At 40.5% G+C, this 20,012-nt stretch overlaps 1 protein-coding gene across 9 annotated transcripts in view; it reads left to right on the top strand.

Annotated features, from left to right (window-relative positions):
• MROH2B (maestro heat like repeat family member 2B) overlaps nt 1-20,012 on the top strand; it is a 74,053-nt gene that overhangs the window by 36,291 nt on the left and 17,750 nt on the right. For all 9 annotated transcript variants that reach the window (XR_014061352.1, XR_014061351.1, XM_081517543.1 and 6 more), the window contains 9 exons: nt 815-922; nt 1,466-1,618; nt 5,284-5,310; nt 6,577-6,696; nt 6,921-7,000; nt 12,043-12,178; nt 12,281-12,376; nt 15,523-15,612; nt 15,995-16,115. Coding sequence is in view for 7 of the 9 variants with exons in the window: in XM_081517543.1 (XP_081373669.1) it covers nt 815-922; nt 1,466-1,618; nt 5,284-5,310; nt 6,577-6,696; nt 6,921-7,000; nt 12,043-12,178; nt 12,281-12,376; nt 15,523-15,612; nt 15,995-16,115 (931 nt within the window). In the remaining 2 variants the exon portion in view is untranslated. The remainder of the gene's footprint in view (nt 1-814; nt 923-1,465; nt 1,619-5,283; nt 5,311-6,576; nt 6,697-6,920; nt 7,001-12,042; nt 12,179-12,280; nt 12,377-15,522; nt 15,613-15,994; nt 16,116-20,012) is intronic.

The raw sequence follows: 20,012 nt of genomic DNA, 5'->3' as shown, positions 1-20,012 counted from the left end.
TAACCTTGGACTTCCCTGGTGGCTCAAACAGTAAAGCATCCGCCTGCAATGCAGGAAAGCTGGGTTCGATCCCTGGGTCAGAAAGATCCCCTGGAGAAGGGAATGGAAACCCACTCCAGTATTCTTGCCTGGGAAATCACATGGACAGAGGAACCTGGGGGGCTATAGTCCATGGGGTCACAAAGAGTTAGACAGGACTGAGTAACTAATGCTTTCACTTTTCAAGGTAAAGTTTCAGCGGGAGAGTGATCCTGTAGAAATGATCAACTCCAGCTCCAGTCAACTCCAGCTCAAGAAAACCTCCACTTGCTTCCCACTGATCTAAGATTAAAAATCCACAGTATTGAGTGTGGCCTAAAAGACCCTGCTCAGACCAACCTTCACTTTCTCTCTGACCTCATCTTGCACTTCTTTGTTTCATCTGCTCTCCTTGGTGGACCTCAGGACCTTTGCACTTACTCTCTCTGTTTGGAACTCTCATTTCCAGGAAGTCCAGTGGCTCACTCTCTTGCTTATTTCAGGGCTCTTCTCCATGTCACCCTTTTATTGACAACTTCTCTGGCTACTCTATTTGTATTGCCAACTCCCCCAACTTGCAGAAGCTACCCTTTTTTCTTCTTTTCTTACAGCACTTATCACCATTTGACATACTATGTATTTATATGCTTACTGGATTTACGTATTCACTTTATGTCACTTCCTTGTGACTTCCCCTGGTTTTACACTGAGGAGTTTGGTGTGTTCTGTTGACCGCTATATCTCCAGAACCTAGAGTTCCTGATGCATCAAAATGCCCTGTCTTTTCTGATTTTAGGGAATAACATCTATCTTAGGATACTGTGCTGAGAAACACTTTGAAGTTGTCTTAAAAGTTCTGAAAACATTCCAAGATCGTGAAAAGTTTTTCGTGAATCGATGTAAGGTAAAAAGAACATCCTGATCCTCCAAAGCCCTTGGTCATTGCAAAGGCAAGTGATGCTGACTCCATCAGTGGACATCCTCTCTCCACATCATACTTGCTCCCATCCTCAGGTCTTTATTTCAGGTTGGAACCATCTGAGCCCAAGCCCTGTAGAATGACCAGCTAGATAACAAGTCTCCTCCCCTTCTTGTCACTCATGCTGACCTGGGAGGACCTGAGGAGCCCTGTGTGTGTCTAGTTTTGTCCCTCTACTGGCTCTTCAGGCCTCATGGACAGTTTCCATTGCATACACTCTGCTTCCCCTAAAGAAGAGGAATAAATGAGTAAAAATGAATTCAAGCCCTCTCACAAGTACCTCTATTAAAGACTGGTAGATCCACCACACTGTCCTCGGTGTTTAAATTTATATCAGCCAAGTGCATCAGCTTCAGACTCATTTTAATAATCCCAGTCTCATAATGGCCCATAGGATTAGGAAAAATCATGAGAGGAAAAGAAACTCCTTCAGTCGTATTTTTCATGTCTCTCTTTTCTCCTCTTCAGGGTATTTTCTCTGGGAAAAAGAGCCTGAGCAAAACTGATGTCATGGTAATCTATGGAGCCGTGGCCCTCCATGCACCCAAGAGTCAACTCCTAACCAGGCTTGATCAGGACATTGTATCCCAAGTCCTGTTTCTCTACGGCCAGTGCTCTCGGGTAATAGCCAACACAGGGTTACTTCAATTTCCAAGACTGGGGTTCCCAAACATTAGAGGAGCTCAGCTCTTGGAAATCTTCATCCTCAAAGGATACAGACCAAAGGGAAGATAGGATCTGGTACATTTGGAAGATGAAAACATATTGTTGTTGCTCAATCACTCAGTCATGTCCCACTGTTTGCTACCCCATGAACTGCAACAGGCCAGGCTTCCCTGTCATTCCCCTTCTCCCAGAGTCTGATCAGACTCGTGTCCATTGAGTCAATGATGTCATCCCACCATCTCATCCTCTGTTGTCCCCTTCTCCTCTTGCCCTCAGTCTTGCCCAACATCAGGGTCTTTTCCAATAAGTCAGCTCTTCGCAGCAGGTGACCAAAGTATTGGAGCTTCAACTTCAGTTCCAGTCCTTCCAATGAATATTCAGGACCGATTTCCTTTAGGATTGACTGGTTTGATCTCCTTGCTGTCCAAGAGACTCTCAAGAGTCTTCTCCAGCACCACAGTTTGAAAGCATCAGTTCTTCAGCTCTCAATCTTCTTTATGGTCCAACTCTCACATCTGTACATGACTATTGGAAAAACCATAGCTTTGACTACATGGATCTTTGTCTGCAAAGTGAGAACATATGAGAAGAGAAAATTTGATTATGAAATGGAGTTGAGTGATTTGTTTCTTTTGTAAGATCTTGGGCAGAGTTCCAAAGAATAGCAAGGAGAGATAAGAAAGCCTTCCTAAGTGATCAATGCAAAGAAATAGAGGAAAACAGTAGAAAGGGAAAGACTAGAGATCTCTTCAAGAAAATTAGAAATACCAATGGCACATTTCATGCAAAGATAGGCTCACTAAAGGACAGAAATGATATGAATCTAACAGAAGCTGAAGATATTAAGAAGAGGTGGCAAGAATACACAGAAGAACTATACAAAAAGATCTTCATGACCCAGATAACCAGGATAGTGTGATGACCCATCTAGAGCCAGACATCGTGGAATGCAAAGTCAAGTGGGCCTTAAGAAGCATTACTATGAATAAAGTTAGTGGAGGTGATGGAATTCCAGTTGAGCTATTTCAAATCCTAAAAGATGATGCTGTGAAAGTGCTGCACTCAATATGCCAGCAAATTTGGAAAATTCAGCAGCAGCCACAGGACTGAAAAAAGCCAGTTTTCATTCCAATCCCAAAGAAAGGCAATGCCAAAGTATGTTGAAAATACCGCACAATTGCAGTCATCTCACATGCTAGCAAAGTAATGCTCAAAATTCTCCAAGCCGGACTTCAACAATATGTGAACCGAGAAATCCAGATGTTCAAACTGGATTCAGAAAAGGCAGAGGAACCAGAGATCAAATTGCCAACATCTGTTGGATCATAGAAAAAGCAAGAGAATTCTAGAAAAACATCTACTTCTGCTTTATTGGCTATGCCAAAGCCTTTGACTGTGTGGATCACAACAAATTGTGGAAAATTCTTCAAGAGATGGGAATACCACCTCTTGGTATTCCCTGACCTGACTCCTGAGAAATCTGTTTGCAGGTCAAGAAGCAACCGTTAGAACTGGACATGGAACAACAGACTGGTTCCAAATAGGAAAAGGAGTACGTCAAGGCTGTATATTGACACCCTGCTCATTTAACTTATATGCAGAGTACATCACATGAAATGCCGGGCTGGATGAAGCACAAGCTGGGATCAAGTTTCCCAGGAAAATATCAATAACCTCAGATATGCGGATGACACCACCCTTATGGCAGAAAGTGAAGAAGAACTAAACAGCCTCTTGATGAAAGTGAAAGAAGAGAATGAAAAAGCTGGCTTAAAACTCAACATTCGAGATCATGGCATCTAGTCCCATCACTTCATGGCAAATAGATGGGAAAACAATGGAAACAGTGAGAGACTTTATTTTCTTGGGCTCCAAAATCACTGCAGATGGTGACTGCAGCCATGAAATTAAAAGACTCTTGAGAGTCCCTTGGACTGCAGTATATCAAACCAGGCAATCATAAAGGAAATCAGTCCTGAATGTTCATTGGATGGACTGATGCTGAAACTGAAGCTCCAATACTTTGGTCACCTGATGCAAAGAGCCAACTCATTGGACAGGACTCTGATGTTGGGAAAGAGTGAAGGCAAATGAGGAGGCAGCGGAGGATAGGATGGTTAGATAGCATCATGGACTCAATGGACAAGAATTTGAGCAAACTCCAGGAGATGGTGTAGGACAGGAAGCCTGGTCTGCTGTAGTCCATGGGGTCGCAAAGAGTTGGACATGACTTAGCAACTGAACAACAACAACAATGAGTCAGTCTTCAGGGATAGATCACTGAATCTGTCATTTTGCTGCTGCTGCTAAGTCACTTCAGTCGTGTCCGACTCTGTGCGACTCCATAGACGGCAGCCACCAGGCTCCTCCATCCCTGGAATTCTCCAGGCAAGAGGGCTGGAGTGGGTTGCCATTTCCTTCCCCAATGCATAAAAGTGAAAAGTGAAAGTGAAGTCACTCAGTCGTGTCCAACTCTTCACGACCCCATGGACTGCAGCCTACCAGGCTCCTCTGTTCATGGGATTTTGATTTTAAATGTGATTCTGATGCTACACACCCAAAATTTGATAAATAATGATAAGAACTGAAAAAATAGTTTAAGAAGCTATTTTATATATATGTTAAGTCCATCACTGAGGAAAGTTATGGTAAAAATAAAATAGAAATGAGATAAAGATGTTTTAGGTAAGGATCACTGCACTTTAAGGTAAGTCAACTCTGCTAAAATGCAACTTTTGCGCCAGAGAGTACAGGAAAAATCACAGGGATTATGGGGGAAATGGGATGAGTGGTACAATATCCAACAACCCCATCAATGATACAGTTTAAGAAAAAGCAAGAATTTAATTTTCAAAAGTAATTTTAAAAACAGGAAGTACATACATACTACTAAAAAATGATGGAAATTTTCCTTAAAAAAACCCTGAAGTCAACTGTGCAATTTATGAGCTCTTATGAAATGGTGGTGGGAAGGAGGGCTATCTGAAATCCGACAGACAGTTGCAATGCCAGATTGGGGTGAGAGCAGCTCATCACACACGGTAAACAGAGGCAGCTGATGACTTCTGTGGTGTATGTGCAAGTCTTTCTCAGGCTCCGTTCATCTGGTTCACCTTTTTTCCCTCACAGACAAAACTGCACATAAGCAAACTCAAAATTCAGAATATGCTAAAAGTGTTCCCTCATACATCAATTTCATTGTAACAAATTTGCATTTTCAACACAGGCGTTGTCACAGAACTGTGTCTCAGTTCCAAAATCAGCTGCCCCATTAACTTGCATTTTATAAATTTTCATTCCTCTTTCTGCCAAGAGCTTTTGTGCCCTTTTTCTTACCAAGGTCTGATAGAGCCTTTTTTAAATGAGAAGCCTGAAATCCAAATGCTTAGATCTTTGTGCTGCCCTTTGTAGCTTAGTCAGGATTCATCCAGGGCAAAGAATCCACCAATACCCATGTGTCCCTTTGAAACTGAGGGAGGGAGGCAACAGCCCCCACTTCTTGGAAAGACTGAACATCCTGCCTCACTGTTGTCCTACAGGTTGATGCATGGGTGTTTGGTTGGGGTGAAGGAACTCTAACTGCTGCTCTAGTATTTGCCTTTCCTTCTGATTTCTTTCAGGTTCTGGGCATGTCTATGGTGAACAAGGTAGGTGGTATATTTGACATATCTGAATACTTGTGTTTAAGTATAAATATATTTGAATACAAATTATGCTCCCTGAAAGTACAGTAAGCATAAATGTTCTCTTGATTTGATTCCACAGGAAAGAATCCCAAAATTTAAGTAATTAGTCCAATTCTGAAGTCAGGATTCCCAAGCCTAATATAAGACAGGACAAGGAACTGTATTTGGTTCTAGGTGGTTTGGAAGTTGACTGTAAACCAGAACTGTGTTCTTAGAACTATGGGTTGTGACCCACCAGTAGATCAGGAAATCAATTTAATGTATCTAATAGATCACAACCAGCAATTTTTATAATTTTTGAGAGTTTGATATTGAAACTCCAACTAAAAGTCTTAGTTTTTCTACTTAAAAAGTAATTGTAATATATGGTGAAACTGTATGTAACTTTGTTCTGTATTTTCCAAGTCTCCTGTAAATGTGTTATCATACTTTCATAATTTAAAAAATAAAAAGAAAAATGATTATATATAGTAATAATAAGTATCACAAAACTTTTATTTCAGTTATGTATTATATATTTATATACATCATGTATTATATACATGCATTCAGTTCAGTCACTCAGTCATGTCCAACTCTTTGTGACCCCGTGGACTGCAGTACACCAGGCTTCCCTGTCCATCACCAACTCCCGGAGCTTACTCAAACTCATGTCTATCTCATCGGTGATGCCATCCAACCATCTCATCCTCTGTCTTCCCCTTCTCCTCCTGCCTTCAATCTTTCCCGGCACCAGGGTCTTTTCCATTGAGTCAGTTTTTTTTGCATCAGGCGCCAAAGTATTGGAGCTTCAGCTTCAGCATCAGTCCTTCCAGTGAATATTCAGGACTGATTTCCTTTAGGATTGACTGGTTTGATTTCCTTGCAGTCCAAGGGACTTTTGACAGTCTTCTCCAATACCACATTATACATGCATTATATATATTTATATATAATTCATATAAGTACCAGGTAGATTTGTAAACTGCTTCCTATTTTGATTCTGATTAGAAATACTTGAAAACCACTGTTCTAGAGAATCCTCAGTCCATGGTGGAAGCAGGGGTTGGAGATTGACCATAGTTTCTCAACTTCCCTGCAACTTGGATCTGTGACTAAGGTGAAAATGGCAAAAGAAGCACAGTGTCACTGCTGTCTGGGCACATATTTCAACCATAGGTCAAACATTTGTAGAACTGGGTGTAGTGCCTAAGACTCTGGCTTGCATTGTGAGTCATTTTCCTTTAGGACATGGATCTGCAGATGAGTTTTACCAGAAGTATCACAGAGATTGGTATTGCTGTCCAGGATGCTGAGGATGAAAAGTTCAAGTTCTCCTACAAGGAGGTGCTGCTGGGTTACATGCTGGTGAGTGTGCAGGAAGGACGTGGGCAAGATCTTGAGAAGTTAATTACCAAGAGTGCAAGTTGTCTTTTTTTTTAAGTGGGTAAAACTCGCCAGTCCCTAGGAACAGAACTTTGCCATGGTTCTGCCTGAGGGTACCCAACAGTCTAATGAGGCTTCTACCTCAATGCATCTAGAAACTCCCCTAGTCCTCCTTGAGACGGTTCACCACCTTATCTGTGTTGCAGGACTTCATTAGGGATGAGCCTCTGGATTCCTTGGCCAGCCCTATTCGGTGGAAAGCCTTAATCGCCATCAGATACCTCAGGTAGAGAATTTTTTGTTTTTTTTCATTGAAAAAAAAAAAATTTCCTCCCCCATATACTCATTCTGATCAACTGACATTGATCAGTGCAAACTCTAGTGCACCATCACAAAAAGGACACAATTCATCAACATGTGCATATTACCTAAGTTGCTTCAGTCATATCCAACTCTGTGTGACCCTATGGACTATAGACCCCCAAGTTCCTCTGTCCATGGAATTCTCCAGGTAAGACTACTGGAGTGGGTTGCCACACCCTCCTTCAAGGTATCTTCCCAACCCAGGGATCAAACCCATGTCTCTTACGTCTCTTGCATTGACAGGTAGGTTCTTTTACCACTAGTGCCACCTGGGAAGTCCAATTCATCAATAGGTTATTTCAAATGGGAGCTTTTCCTTTTTGCAAAGTGACAGAATTGACTGAGAGCCTGATCATTTGATGACTGACAGGGACTCGCAAGCTGCTTATAAAAGTCAGATTTATTGATATATGAGAACTGAAATTTCTGTGCAAAAATAACTTCTCTTGGCCTATAGGCAAATTTTAATCTTCCCATTAAAAACTTATGAAAGCCTTAATCACACCCAGGTTTGGTTAGCAGCACTATGCCTGAAGAAAATGATAATTTTAAGCACATTTTAAAAATAATATTTTCCCCTGCAGTAAAAGAAATAGAAGCTCACTGTTAAAACTTGGAAACTGAAGAAAGTCTTTAAAAATAGTAAAAATCACCTAACCCTACCCTATTATCAAAATTTTGGTATAGTTTCTTCAAATCTTTATTCCTAATTGTCCATGTTGATTACAGAGCTGAAATTCTGCTCTGCATATAATTTTTATCCTGTTTTTTTTTCTCATCTTACATATTCCCATGTTATTACCAATTCTTCACAAACACCATTCATTTTTCATTAAATTTTTGATTGTGGTAAAATATGCATGTTTATCATCTTAGCCATTTTTAAGTGTACAGTTCAGTAGTGTTAAGTACTTTTACATGATTGTGTAACCAATCTCCAGAAATCTTTTCATCTTTCAAGATGGACGCTCTATACCCCTTAATCAACTCTTCATTTCCTCCTTCCATCAGCCCTGGCAACTACCAGTCTATATTTTGTCTCTGTGAATTTTATACTTTAGGTAACTCGTGTCACTGGCATTATATAGTATTTGTCTTTTGATGCCTGACTTATTTTCCTTAGAATAATGTCCTCAAGGTCCATTCATGTTGTAGGGTGTATCAGAATTGAATTGCTTTTGAAGGCAGAACAATGTTTTATTTGATGTGTATACTGTACTTGGTTAATCCATTCATCTATTGGACATTCATCTGTTGGAGGGTTTTCACATTTTGGCTACTGTAAATAATGCTGCTATGAACATAGGTACATAGATATTTCTTCCGGACCCTGCTTTTATTTATTGTGGGCATATGCTCATGAGTTAGCCTGTTGGATCAGATGGCAAGCTTGTTTTTACTCTTTTGAGGAACCACCATACTGGTTTTTATAACAGGGCACTATTTTATATTCACCAACAGTACACAAATGTCCTAAGTTTTCCATATCCTTGCTGTCACTTTCTGATTTTTGTTTGTTTGTTTTTATAGTAGCCATCCTAATGGGTGTAAGATGGTATCTCATTGTAGCATTGAATTGCCTTTCCCTAATGATTAATGACTTTGAGCATCTTTTTATAGGCTTATTGCCTGTTTGCATATCTTCTTGAGAAAAATATTCAATCCTTTGTCCATTTTTCTCAGTTCTTTCTCTTTTTTTCTGTTGAGTTGTAGTTCTTTATATTTTTATACTTTTCATATTCTTTCTATTCTAGATAAGGTTATTAACCCCTTATCACATATATGATTTGCAAATGTTTGCTCTCATTCCATAGGTTGTCTTTTTACTCTATCATTTGTGTCCTTCATGAACAGAAATTTTTAATTTTGATGTAGGCCCATTTGTCTATTTTTACTTTCATTGTTTGCACTTTTAGTGTCATATCCAAGTAATCATTGCCAAATCCAATATTATTCCCCTCTGAATGGTCTTGGAACTTTTTGAAAATCATTTCACCATATGTACTAGAGTTTATTTCTGGGCTCTCTATTGTATTCCACTGGTTTGTGTGTCTGTTTGTTTATGCCAGTATTATACTGTTTTGATTACTGTGGTTTTGTAATAAGTTCTGAAACCAGAAAAGTGTGAGATCCCAAACTTTGTTCTTTTTCAAAATAGTTTTGGGTGTTTGAGGTCCCTTGAGATTCCACGTGAATTTTAGGATGGATTTTTCTATTTCTGCAAAAAGTAACATTGGGATTCTGATAAGGATTGCATTAAATCTGCACACTGCTTTAGAGGGACATCTTAACAATAATAAGTATTACAATTGAAATATGAAACATCTTTCCCTTCATTTGTGTCTTCTTAACTTTCTTCAGCATCATTTTGTGGATTTTTTGTGTACAAGACTTTCACTTTCTTGGTTAAGTTTATTTCTAAGTATTTTATTCTTTTGTTGCTATTGTAAATGGAATTGCTAACTTCTTTTTTTGATGGTTCATTGTTTTAAGTGTATAAAAATGGAAGTGATTTTTGTGTGTTGATTTTGTATTCTGCAACTCTCTCTCTATATAAGATCATGTCATCTGCAAACAGAGATAATTTTACTTTATCTTTCCAATCTGGATGGCTTTTATTTATTTTTCTTATCTATTGCTCTGGCTGGGACTTGTAGTATTATGTTAAATAGAAGTAGCATCTTTGTCTTGTTTCTGATCTTAGAGGGTAAGTTTTCAGTCTTTCACCATTGAGCATGATGTTAGCTTATACAGTTTTCATATATGGCCTTTATTATGTTGAGGTAGCAAATATTTTAATCACTGCCTGATATCTTGATGCATAGATATGCCTCATATTGTTACCTTCAATTATTAATCAACCTCCTATTGCTACATTTAACTATTTCTTGTTTTCAAAACCTATAAGTAATACTTTGATAAACATTCTCATGCAAAAAAATGCTCTCTGAACATCTAATTATAAAAGCTGACAATTTGGTTCAATAAATATTATTGAGTTGCATCCACGTATCAGACATTGAGCTAGGTTCTAAAAGGACAATGTTGAACAAAATATGACCTTTCTCTGAAGGAATTTTAGCCAACAAAGGGAAATGAATTCAAAACACATCCACATAATTTTTCTAGAATTCAGTAAGAAGCAAAATAAAGGAAAGGCACAAGTTCCCATATTTACAAAGATAAGGGAGGTTTCAAGAAAGTGCAAAGAAATCTGGAAGATGAATTAAGAATTAACCAGGTTCCAGAACAGCATTGTCAAGTAGAAATAAGTATAATACAGGTCACATTTATTGTTTAAAATTTTCTAGTAGCCACTATTAAATATGTAAAAAAGAAACATTAAATTACTTTAATCTAATATATTCAGTATATTACTTCAACATGTATTTAAAATAAAGAATTAATAAGATGATTTACATGATTTTCATACTAAATCTTCAAATCCCAGTGCGTTTTACAATTACAGTGTATTTTAAATCAAACCAGCAACAACTCAAGAGTTGAATAGCCACATGTAGCTAATGGCTTCCCTCATACAGACAGGATACCTGTAGAACTTGCAGACTAATGACAGAAAGCAAATCAGTGGTTACCTTGGGCAAGGGTGGAGGAACAGATGAACTGCAAAGATGCATCAGGAAAAACTGGGGGCTGATAGCAATGTTCTATATTGATTATAGTGGTAGTTTCATGAGTGTGAAATTTATTTGATTGCACACTTTAAATGGATGCAGCTTGTTGTGCATAAATTATGCCTCGATAAGTTGATATTTTTAAACAGCCAGCCAGACAATAAGGATGAGAAGATTACACACTATATATCAACACATTTAACACTTAATAAAGCTGTTGCAGCTTTACTGACTTTTACTCCTCTGTGAAAGTGAAAGTGATAATCTATCAGTCGTGTCAGATTCTTTGCAACCCCACGGACTACACAGTCCATGGAATTCTCCAGGCCAGAATACTGGAGTGGGTAGCCTTTCCCTTCTCCAGGGGATCTTCCCAAACCAGGGATCAAAACCAAGTCTCCCACACTGCAAGCAGATTCTTTACCAGCTGAGCCACAAGGGAAGCCCTGTAAGAGAATCAATTTCACCCTTCTTTGACAGTGTCGTCATTTTTTATTTCTTTGCTAATTTTGTTGCATACAAGTGGTGTTGTATTGTCTTAACTTACATTTATTTAATAACAAATGGAGTTTTTCATATTTATTGAATACTTACATTTTCCTAAGTTATGTCCAGGTTTCTTTATATTCTCATGATGTCTGTACTATATGTCAGATAGTGAAAAAGGAAAAGGAAAGTTCCAGTGTCATTTACTCATGTGTTTATAGGTGGTGGTTTAGTCACTAAGTTGTGTTGCATTCTTGCAACTACATGGGGAGTAGCCCACCAGACTCCTCTGTCCATGGGATTTCCCATGCAAGAATAGTGGATTGGGTTGCTCTTTCCTTCTCCAGGAGATCTTCCCCACCCAGGGATCAAACCTGTGTCTCCTGCATTGCAGGCGGATTCTTTCCAGACTGAGCCACCAGGGACTACATATGACATGAGAACACATATGAAATTGATAAAACTCACTGCTCCAGACTTAGAATCTCTCTTCTCTCTCTCAATCACACACACACACACACACACACACACACACACACACACACATACATAATTTGAGTGCTGAAGAAAACAAGTAGATAAATGTTAGATCATATAATAAAGGGTTAAGTAATGCCAAGCAAGTGATGGTTTGTTTATCACTGTAATAAATTAGACCTACAGTCTGGTTTTATGTCCCCAATCTCTCTCTACTCCTGTTACCATCTCCTTCAATACTGCATTCCCATCAGAAACGCATCTGAGCCCTTCAAGCCCCTTCAGATCCTCAGTTCTCGGGAACTAGACTGAGATATGTGTTGTTTGGCGATATAATAGCCACTCCTCCACGTGGTTCTCGTTTCAGTAAATTGAAACCTCAACTCTCACTGAATGACCGTCTTAATATTCTTGAGGAGAATATTCGGAGGCTGCTGCCCCTCCCACCCCTGGAAAAACTCAGAAATGAGGGCGAGACAGACAAAGACAAGGAGCACATCCAAGTATGTGGGGGCGAGGCTGGAGAAGGGTGAAGAGCCGGATAGGATGAATGAACTTGAATGAACGCGTGCCCTCGGCCTCACTCGCACTCACTTCTATTTCAGTTTCTCTACGAACGATCCATGGAGGCTCTCGGAAAGCTGCTGAGGACCATGATGTGGGATAACATGAAAGCAGAGGACTGCCAAGAAATGTTTAATGTGAGTAGGTCCCATGGATCCTAACCTGTGCTCCAGGGCACCCTCCAAACTCAGCCTCGTCCCAGGGACTCGTCCAGCCCGACCCACGTAGCCCCCCACCAACACCACAGAGCCAGCCCACTTACACAGCGTTTGTGGGGAGGCCAGCACCCTATGCCAGAAGAGGCAGAGTGAGAGTGAGAGAATGAGAGGGGATGAACATGAAAGAAAGTAAGGAAAGGAGATCAAAATCTCCAATATGCTACTGGAGATCAGTGGAGAAATAACTTCAGAAAGAATGAAGGGATGGAGCCAAAGCTGGTGATAGAAGCAAGGTCCGATGCTGTAAAGAGCAATATTGCATAGGATCCTGGAATGTTAGGTCCATGAATCAAGGCAAATTGAAAGTGGTCAAACAGGAGATGGCAAGAGTAAACATTGACCTTCTAGGAATCAGCGAACCAAAATGGACTGGAGTGGGTGAATTTAACTCAGATGACCATTATATCTATTACTGTGGGCAGGAATCCTTTAGAAGAAATGGAGTAGCCATCATAGTCAACAAAAGAGTCCAAAAGGCAGTACTTGGATGCAATCTAAAAGATGGCAGAATGATCTCTGTTCGTTTCCAAGGCAAACCATTCAATATCATGGTAATCCAAGTCGATGCCCCAACCAGTAATGCTGAAGAAGCTGAACTTGAACAGTTTCATGAAGACCTACAAGACCTTTTAGAACTAACACCCAAAAATGATGTCCTTTTCATTATAGGGGACTGGAATGCAAAAGTAGGAAGTCAAGAAACACCTGGAGTAATAGGCAAATTTGGCCTTGGAGTACAGAATGAAGCAGGGCAAAGGCTAGTAGAATTCTGCCAAGAGAACACATAGGTTATAGCAAACACCTTCTTCCAACAACACAAGAGAAGACTCTACACATGGACATCACCAGATGGTCAACATTGAAATCAGATTGATTATATTCTTTGCGGCCAAAGATGGAGAAGCTCTACACAGTCAGCAAAAACAAGACCGGGAGAGGACTGTGGCTCAGATCATGAACTCCTTATTGCTGAATTCAGACTTAAATAGAAGAAAGTGGGGAAAACCACTAAGCCATTCAGGTATGACCTAAATCAAATCCCTCATGATTATACAGTGGAAGTGAGAAATAGATTTTAGAGACTAGATTTGATACACAGAGTGCCTGAAGAACTATGGACAGAGGTTTGTGACATTTTACAGGGGACAGGGATCAAGACCATCCTCAAGAAAAAGAAATGCAAAAAAGCAAATGGCTGTCTGAGGAGGCCTTACAAATAGCTGTGAAAAGAAGAAAAGCAAAAAGCAAAGGAGAAAAGGAAAGATAAACCCATTTGAATGCAGAGTTCCAAAGAGTAGCAAGGAGAGATAAGAAAGCCTTCCTCAGTGATCAATGCAAAGAAATAGATGAAAACAACAGAATGGGAAAGACTAAAGATCTCTTCACGAAAATTAGAGACACCAAGGGAACATTTCATGCAAAGATGGGCTCAATAAAGGACAGAAATGGTATGGACCTGACAGAAGCAGAAGATATTAAGAAGAGGTGGCAAGAATACACAGAAGAACTGTACAAAAAAGATCTTCATGACCCAGATAATCATGATGGTGTGATCACTCATCTAGAGCCAGACATCCTGGAATGTGAAGTCAAGTGGGCCTTAGGAAGCATCACTACAAACAAAGCTAGTGGAGGTGATGGAATTCCAGTTGAGCTATTTCAAATCCTAAAAGATGATGCTGTGAAAGTGCTGCACTCAATATGTCAGCAAATTTGGAAAACTCAGCAGTGGCCACATGTCTGGAAAAGGTCAGTTTTCATTCCAATCCCAAAGAAAGGCAATGCCAAAGAATGCTCAGTCTACCACACAAATGCACTCATCTCACACACTAGTAAAGTAATGCTCAAAATTCTCCAGGCCAGGCTTCAGCAACACGTGAACTTCCAGGTGTTCAAGCTGGTTTTAGAAAAGGCAAAGGAACCAGAGATCAAATTGCCAGCATCCACCGGATCATAGAAAAAGCAAGAGAGTACCAGAAAAACATCTATTTCTGCTTTCTTGACTATGCCAAAGCCTTTGACTGTGTGGATCACAATAAACTGTGGAAAATTCTTCAAGAGATGGGAATACCAGACCACCTGACCTGCCTCTTGAGAAACCCGTATGCAGATCAGGAAGCAACAGTTAGAACTGGACATGGAACAACAGACTAGTTCCAAATAGGAAAAGGAGTACATAAAGGCTGTATATTGTCACCCTGATTATTTAACTTATATGTAAAGTACATCATGAGAAACACTGGGCTGGATGAAGCACAAGCTGGAATCAAGATTGCCAGGAGAAATATCAATAACCTCAGATATGCAGAATGTGAAGAAGAACTAAAGAGCTTCTTGATGAAAGTGAAAGAGGAGAGTGAAAATGTTGGCTTAAAACTCAACATTCAAGATCATGGCATCCAGTCCCATCACTTCATGGCAAATAGATGGGGAAACAGTGGAAACTGACAGACTTTTGCGGGGGGCTCCAAAATCAATGCACTACAGTCATGAAATTAAAAGACGCTTACTCCTTGGAAGAAAACTTATGACCAACCTAGACAGCATATTAAAAAGCAGAGACATTACTTTGCCAACAAAGGTATGTCTAGTCAAGGCTCTGGTTTTTCCAGTGATCATGTAGGGATGTGAGAGTTGGACTATAAAGAAAGCTGAGTGCAGAAGAATTGATGTTTTTGAACTGTGGTGTTGGAGAAGACTCTTGAGAGTCTCTTAGACTGCAAGGAGATCCAACCAGTCCATCCTAAAGGAGATTAGTCCTGGGTGTTCATTGGAAGGACTGATGTTGAAGCTGAAACTCTAATCCTTTGGCCACCTGATTCGAAGAGCTGACTCATTAGAAAAGACCTTGATGCTGGGAAAGATTGAGGGCAGGAGGAAAAGCGGACAACAGAGGATGAGATGGTTGGATGGCATCACCGACTCAATGGACATGAGTTTGGGTAAACTCCGGGAGTTGGTGATGGACAGGGAGGCCTTGCGTGCTGCGGTTCATGGGGTGGAAAAGAGTCAGACAGGACTGAGCGACTGAACTGAAGGAAAGGACTTTAACTTTTGACCAACAGCTTCTCCGAATGTGGCTTGTCTCACAAAAAGACTGGGAAAGAGAAAGAGCCTTCCAGATCACCGCACAAGTGCTGACAAATGATGTCGAGGTGAGTAAGCCCCTAGAATGGGTGGATGTCATTGCTTGCTAACAGCAAGGACCTCGGAGGCCGCTGGAATCCAAAACTCCTGTGTGATGGATCTCCGGTCCAGGCGGAGTTTTTCCAGAGAACCACCCTGAGGTTCGCCCCAACCCACAGCACTGTGAGTACAAGTAGGGGGCGGCTGAGGGGTTGCGGGGGGGTGGGGGGGTGGATTGGGGTGCGGGGAGTGAAGCGATTCTTTGCTTGCCTGTCCGCTTGGAAAGTCCGAGATTCCATTTTATTCTAAGGACCTGCACGAAGGAAACAAGGACTTAATATCCAGTGTTGGGAGTATCCTGGAACATCATCAAGCCACCCCATCACCTTGGGATCCTCCTTTATCCTGCAGGCACCAGAGAATTTTAAGATCGGCTCACTCCTCGGCCTCCTGGCTCCTCACTCCTGTGACACCCTGCCCTCCATCCGCCAGGCGGCTGCTAGTTCAGCTATTGGTCTGTTCTGTATAAAAGGTGAGGGAAGGATAAGAAACCCACAGATGCAGAGAAGATACTTATTTTCATTTTTCTCAGCTTTTCTCTTTGTATATCTCTGTCTCTCTCCTTCCTCTCTCTCGCTCTCTTTCTCTTTCTCCTCCGCTAGTTCAGCCATTTCTGAGTTACGTCACACAATTTATCTCTCTTATTCTTTTTCCTCAGTGGCTCTGCTTTTTGGTTTTTTTTAAATAAAGATAATAGCACCAAAGCATTGTAAAGATCCATTAAAGCAGGTAAAATGTTTTGAGAGTGTCTGATTTAAATCACACACCAACTGGGCATATTAGCAAAGCTTTTTCTACCACACAGTTTACTTTCAGAGGAAATCGTACTATTATCCTGGTGCTGAGTGAATTTCAGAGTTCTCTAAAGAGAGATAACTTTGTGGAGATTTTTGTAGCTTGCAGAGCAGGACCTCTGCCTGCTCTGCAGGGATGTGTAAATAACTATCAATGTCAGGAAAGGAAGGAATGTTAAAACTTCAGTATCAGGCTGAAATCAACACTCAAGGCTTCCTGATTAAATCCAGGTTAAATCAGCAAGTGTTTTGCTGAGGTGGGACCTGCCTTGTGTACAGTTCCCTGCAGACCAGATGCAGCCAGGATCCCTCAGCCAACTTGACTGCCTCTCATGCCTACACTAGACTCTTCATTCTTTCAGGTGTAGAATTAAGAGTCGAGATTCGAGATTGCCGGGAGAAATATTAATAACCTCAGATATGCAAATGACACTACCCTTATGGCAGAGAGCGAAGAGGAACTAAGCCTCTTGATGAATGTGTAACAGGTGGTTTTGCCACCAAGTCGTGTCCGCCTCTTTCGACCCCATGGACTGTAGTCTCCCAGGCTCCTCTGTCCATGGAAGTCTCCAGGCAAGAATACTGGAGTGGGTAGCCTATCCCTTCTCCAGGGGATCTTCCCAACCCAGGAATTGAACCCGGGTGTCCTGCATTGCAGGCAGATTCTTCACCAATGAGCTACAAAGGAAGCCCCTAGGGATATATTTGAGTGCCTTTTTGTGTATCAGACACTGTTCTGATGCTGGAACACAGAGATATAACAATTCTAAATTTTCATGCTAAAAGTGTGTGAAAGCCAGAAGGTGGGATTTGGCTGAGGGCAGATGATAGAGTCAGTCAACAGGGAAAAACTATTCAGCAGAACCTGAATAGATCTGACAGTCCTTGGGATTTGGGAAGATAATTCATGAAGGGTGTATGATTTTATCAAAGCCAGAAAAAAACGAATTAAGGGGGTGAGAATTAAAGGACCATTCTAATACGACAAGAAATGTGCCACAGAAGGACCTCATAGGAAGAAAAGAATTCTATTATTGTTCTGCCTGGTCTTCCTTTGTTGTTGTTGTTCATGTCTGACTCTTTGTGACCCCATGGCCTACAGCATGCCAGGCTTCCCTGTCCTTCATCATCTCCTGGAGCTTGCTCAAACTCTATTGAGTTGGTGATATCATTCAACCATCTCATCCTCTGTCATCCTCTTCTCCTCCTGCCTTCAATCTTTCCCAGCATCAGGGTCTTTTCCATTGAGTCAGCTCTTCGCATCAGGTGGCCAAAGTATTGGAGCTTCAGCTTCAGCATCAGTCCTTCCAATAAATAATCAGGACTGATTTCCTATAGGATTGACTGGTTTGATCTCCTTGCAGTCTAAGGGACTCTCAAGAGTCTTCTCCAACACCACAGTTCAAAAGCATCAATTCTTCGATGATCAGTCTTCTTTATGGTCCAACTCTCATAACCATACATGACTACTGGAGAAACCATAGTTTTCACTATATGGACCATTGTTGGCAAAGTAATATCTATTTTTTAATATGCTGTCTAGGTTTGTCATAGCTTTTCTTCCAAGGAGCAACTGTCTTTTAATTTCATGGCTGCAGTCACCATCTGCAATCATTTTGGAGCCTAAGAAAATAAAGTCTCTCACTGTTTCTATTTTTTCCCAATCTATTTGCCATGAAATGAGGGGACCAGATGCCATGATCTTCATTTTTTGAACGTTGAGTTTTAAGCCAGCTTTTTCATTCTCCTCTTTCACTTTCATCAAGAGGCTCTTTAGTTCCTCTTTGCTTTCCACCATAAGGATAATGTCATCTGCATATCTGATGTTATTGATATTTCTCCCAGCAATCTTGATTCCAGCTTGTGCTTCATTCAGCCCAGGATTTCCCATGATGTACTCTGCATATAAGTTAAATAAGCAGGGTGACAATATACAGCCTTGATGTATTGCTTTCCCAATTTTGAACCAGTCTGTTGTTCCATGTCCAGTTCTAACTGTTGCTTCTTGACCTGCATACCGGTTTCTCAGGAGGCAGGTAGGGTGGTCTGGTATTCCCATCTCTTTCAGAATTTTCCACAGTTTGTGGTGATCCACATAATCAAAGGCTTTGGCATAGTCAATGAAGCACTAGATGTTTTTCTGAAGTTCTCTTGCTTTTTCAACGATCCAACAGATGTTGGCAATTTGTCTCTGGTTCCTTTGCTTTTTCTAAATCCAGCTTGAACATCTGGAACTTCTTGATTCATGTACTGTTGAAGCCTAGCTTGGAGAATTTTGAGCATTACTTTGCTAGCGTGTGAGATGAGTGCAATTGTGTGGTAGTTTGAACATTCTTTGGCATTGCTTTTCTTTAAGATTGGAATGAAAACTGACCTTTTCCAGTCCTGTGGCCACTGCTGAATTTTCCAAATTTGCTGGCATATTGAGTGCAGCACTTTCACAGCATCATCTTTTAGGATTTGAAATAGCTCAACTGGAATTCCATCACCTCCACTAGCTTTGTTTGTAGTGATGTTTCCTAAGGCCCACTTGACTTCGCACTCCAAGATGTCTGGCTCTAAGTGAGTGATCACACCATTGTGATTATCTGGGTTGTGAAGATCTTTTTTGTACAGTTCTTCTGTGTATTCTTGCCACCTCTTCTTAATATCTTCTGCTTCTACTAGGTGCATGCCATTTCTGTCCTTTATTGAGCCCATCTTTGCATGAAATGTTCCCTTGGTATCTCTAATTTTCGTGAAGAGATCTTTAGTCTTCCCCATTCTATTGTTTTCCTCTATTTCTCTGCATTGTTCACTTAGGAAGACTTTCGTATCTCTCCTTACTATTCTTTGGAACTCTGAATTCAGATAATTATATCTTTCCTTTTCTCCTTTGCCTTTTTCTTCTCTTCTTTTCTCAACTTTTTTAAGGCCTCCCAGACCACCATTTTGCCTTTTTGCATTTCTTTTTCTTGGGGGTGGTTTTGATCACTGTCTCCTGTACAATGTTAAGAACCTCTGTCCATAGTTCTTCAGGCACTTTATCAGATCTATATTTCTCCCTTTAGGTTCCTTTATTTTCTTGAAACATGCAAAGTTCAGGTTCTTAAATATTTTTTGTTAGCAGGAAATCCCATCCTTCATTATTCACGTTGACTCTTTTTCTTGGTTGATCAAATAAACATGGTAGAGAGAGAGAAAAAGAATATGATCGTTAAATTAAATATATACTGGATACAAGTAACTAGTGTTTTACTGAATTAAATGCCCATTTAATATTTGTGGATGTTGTTCAGTCCGTTGTTAATGCAAATAATAGATCAGAGGTTGAGAAATTTACCAGTTGCTTGGACAATTGAAAGCAGTGGAGCTGGACTTTGAGCCCAGGTCCTCCGCCCAGAGGCTAAGCTACCTCCCAGAGAGTGATTCAGGTGTGAGTTTCCACCAATTACTAACTCCAAACAACAAACAAAAGATCATTACCATTGAGGTCTGTATTTACAAGTCAATATCAACAATCACACAATTGCAGTGGTTACAATGGTAACCTTACCATTCCCTTCAACAGAAGCTCACTGCAGAATAGAACTCAG

This window comes from Giraffa tippelskirchi, chromosome 8 (genome assembly GCF_054371585.1).
Source record: "Giraffa tippelskirchi isolate mGirTip1 chromosome 8, T2T-mGirTip1v1.2.pri, whole genome shotgun sequence".
Taxonomy (NCBI): domain Eukaryota; kingdom Metazoa; phylum Chordata; class Mammalia; order Artiodactyla; family Giraffidae; genus Giraffa; species Giraffa tippelskirchi.
The sequence above is the reverse complement of the archived record's forward strand: the minus strand, read 5'-3'. Positions and strand labels throughout refer to the sequence as shown.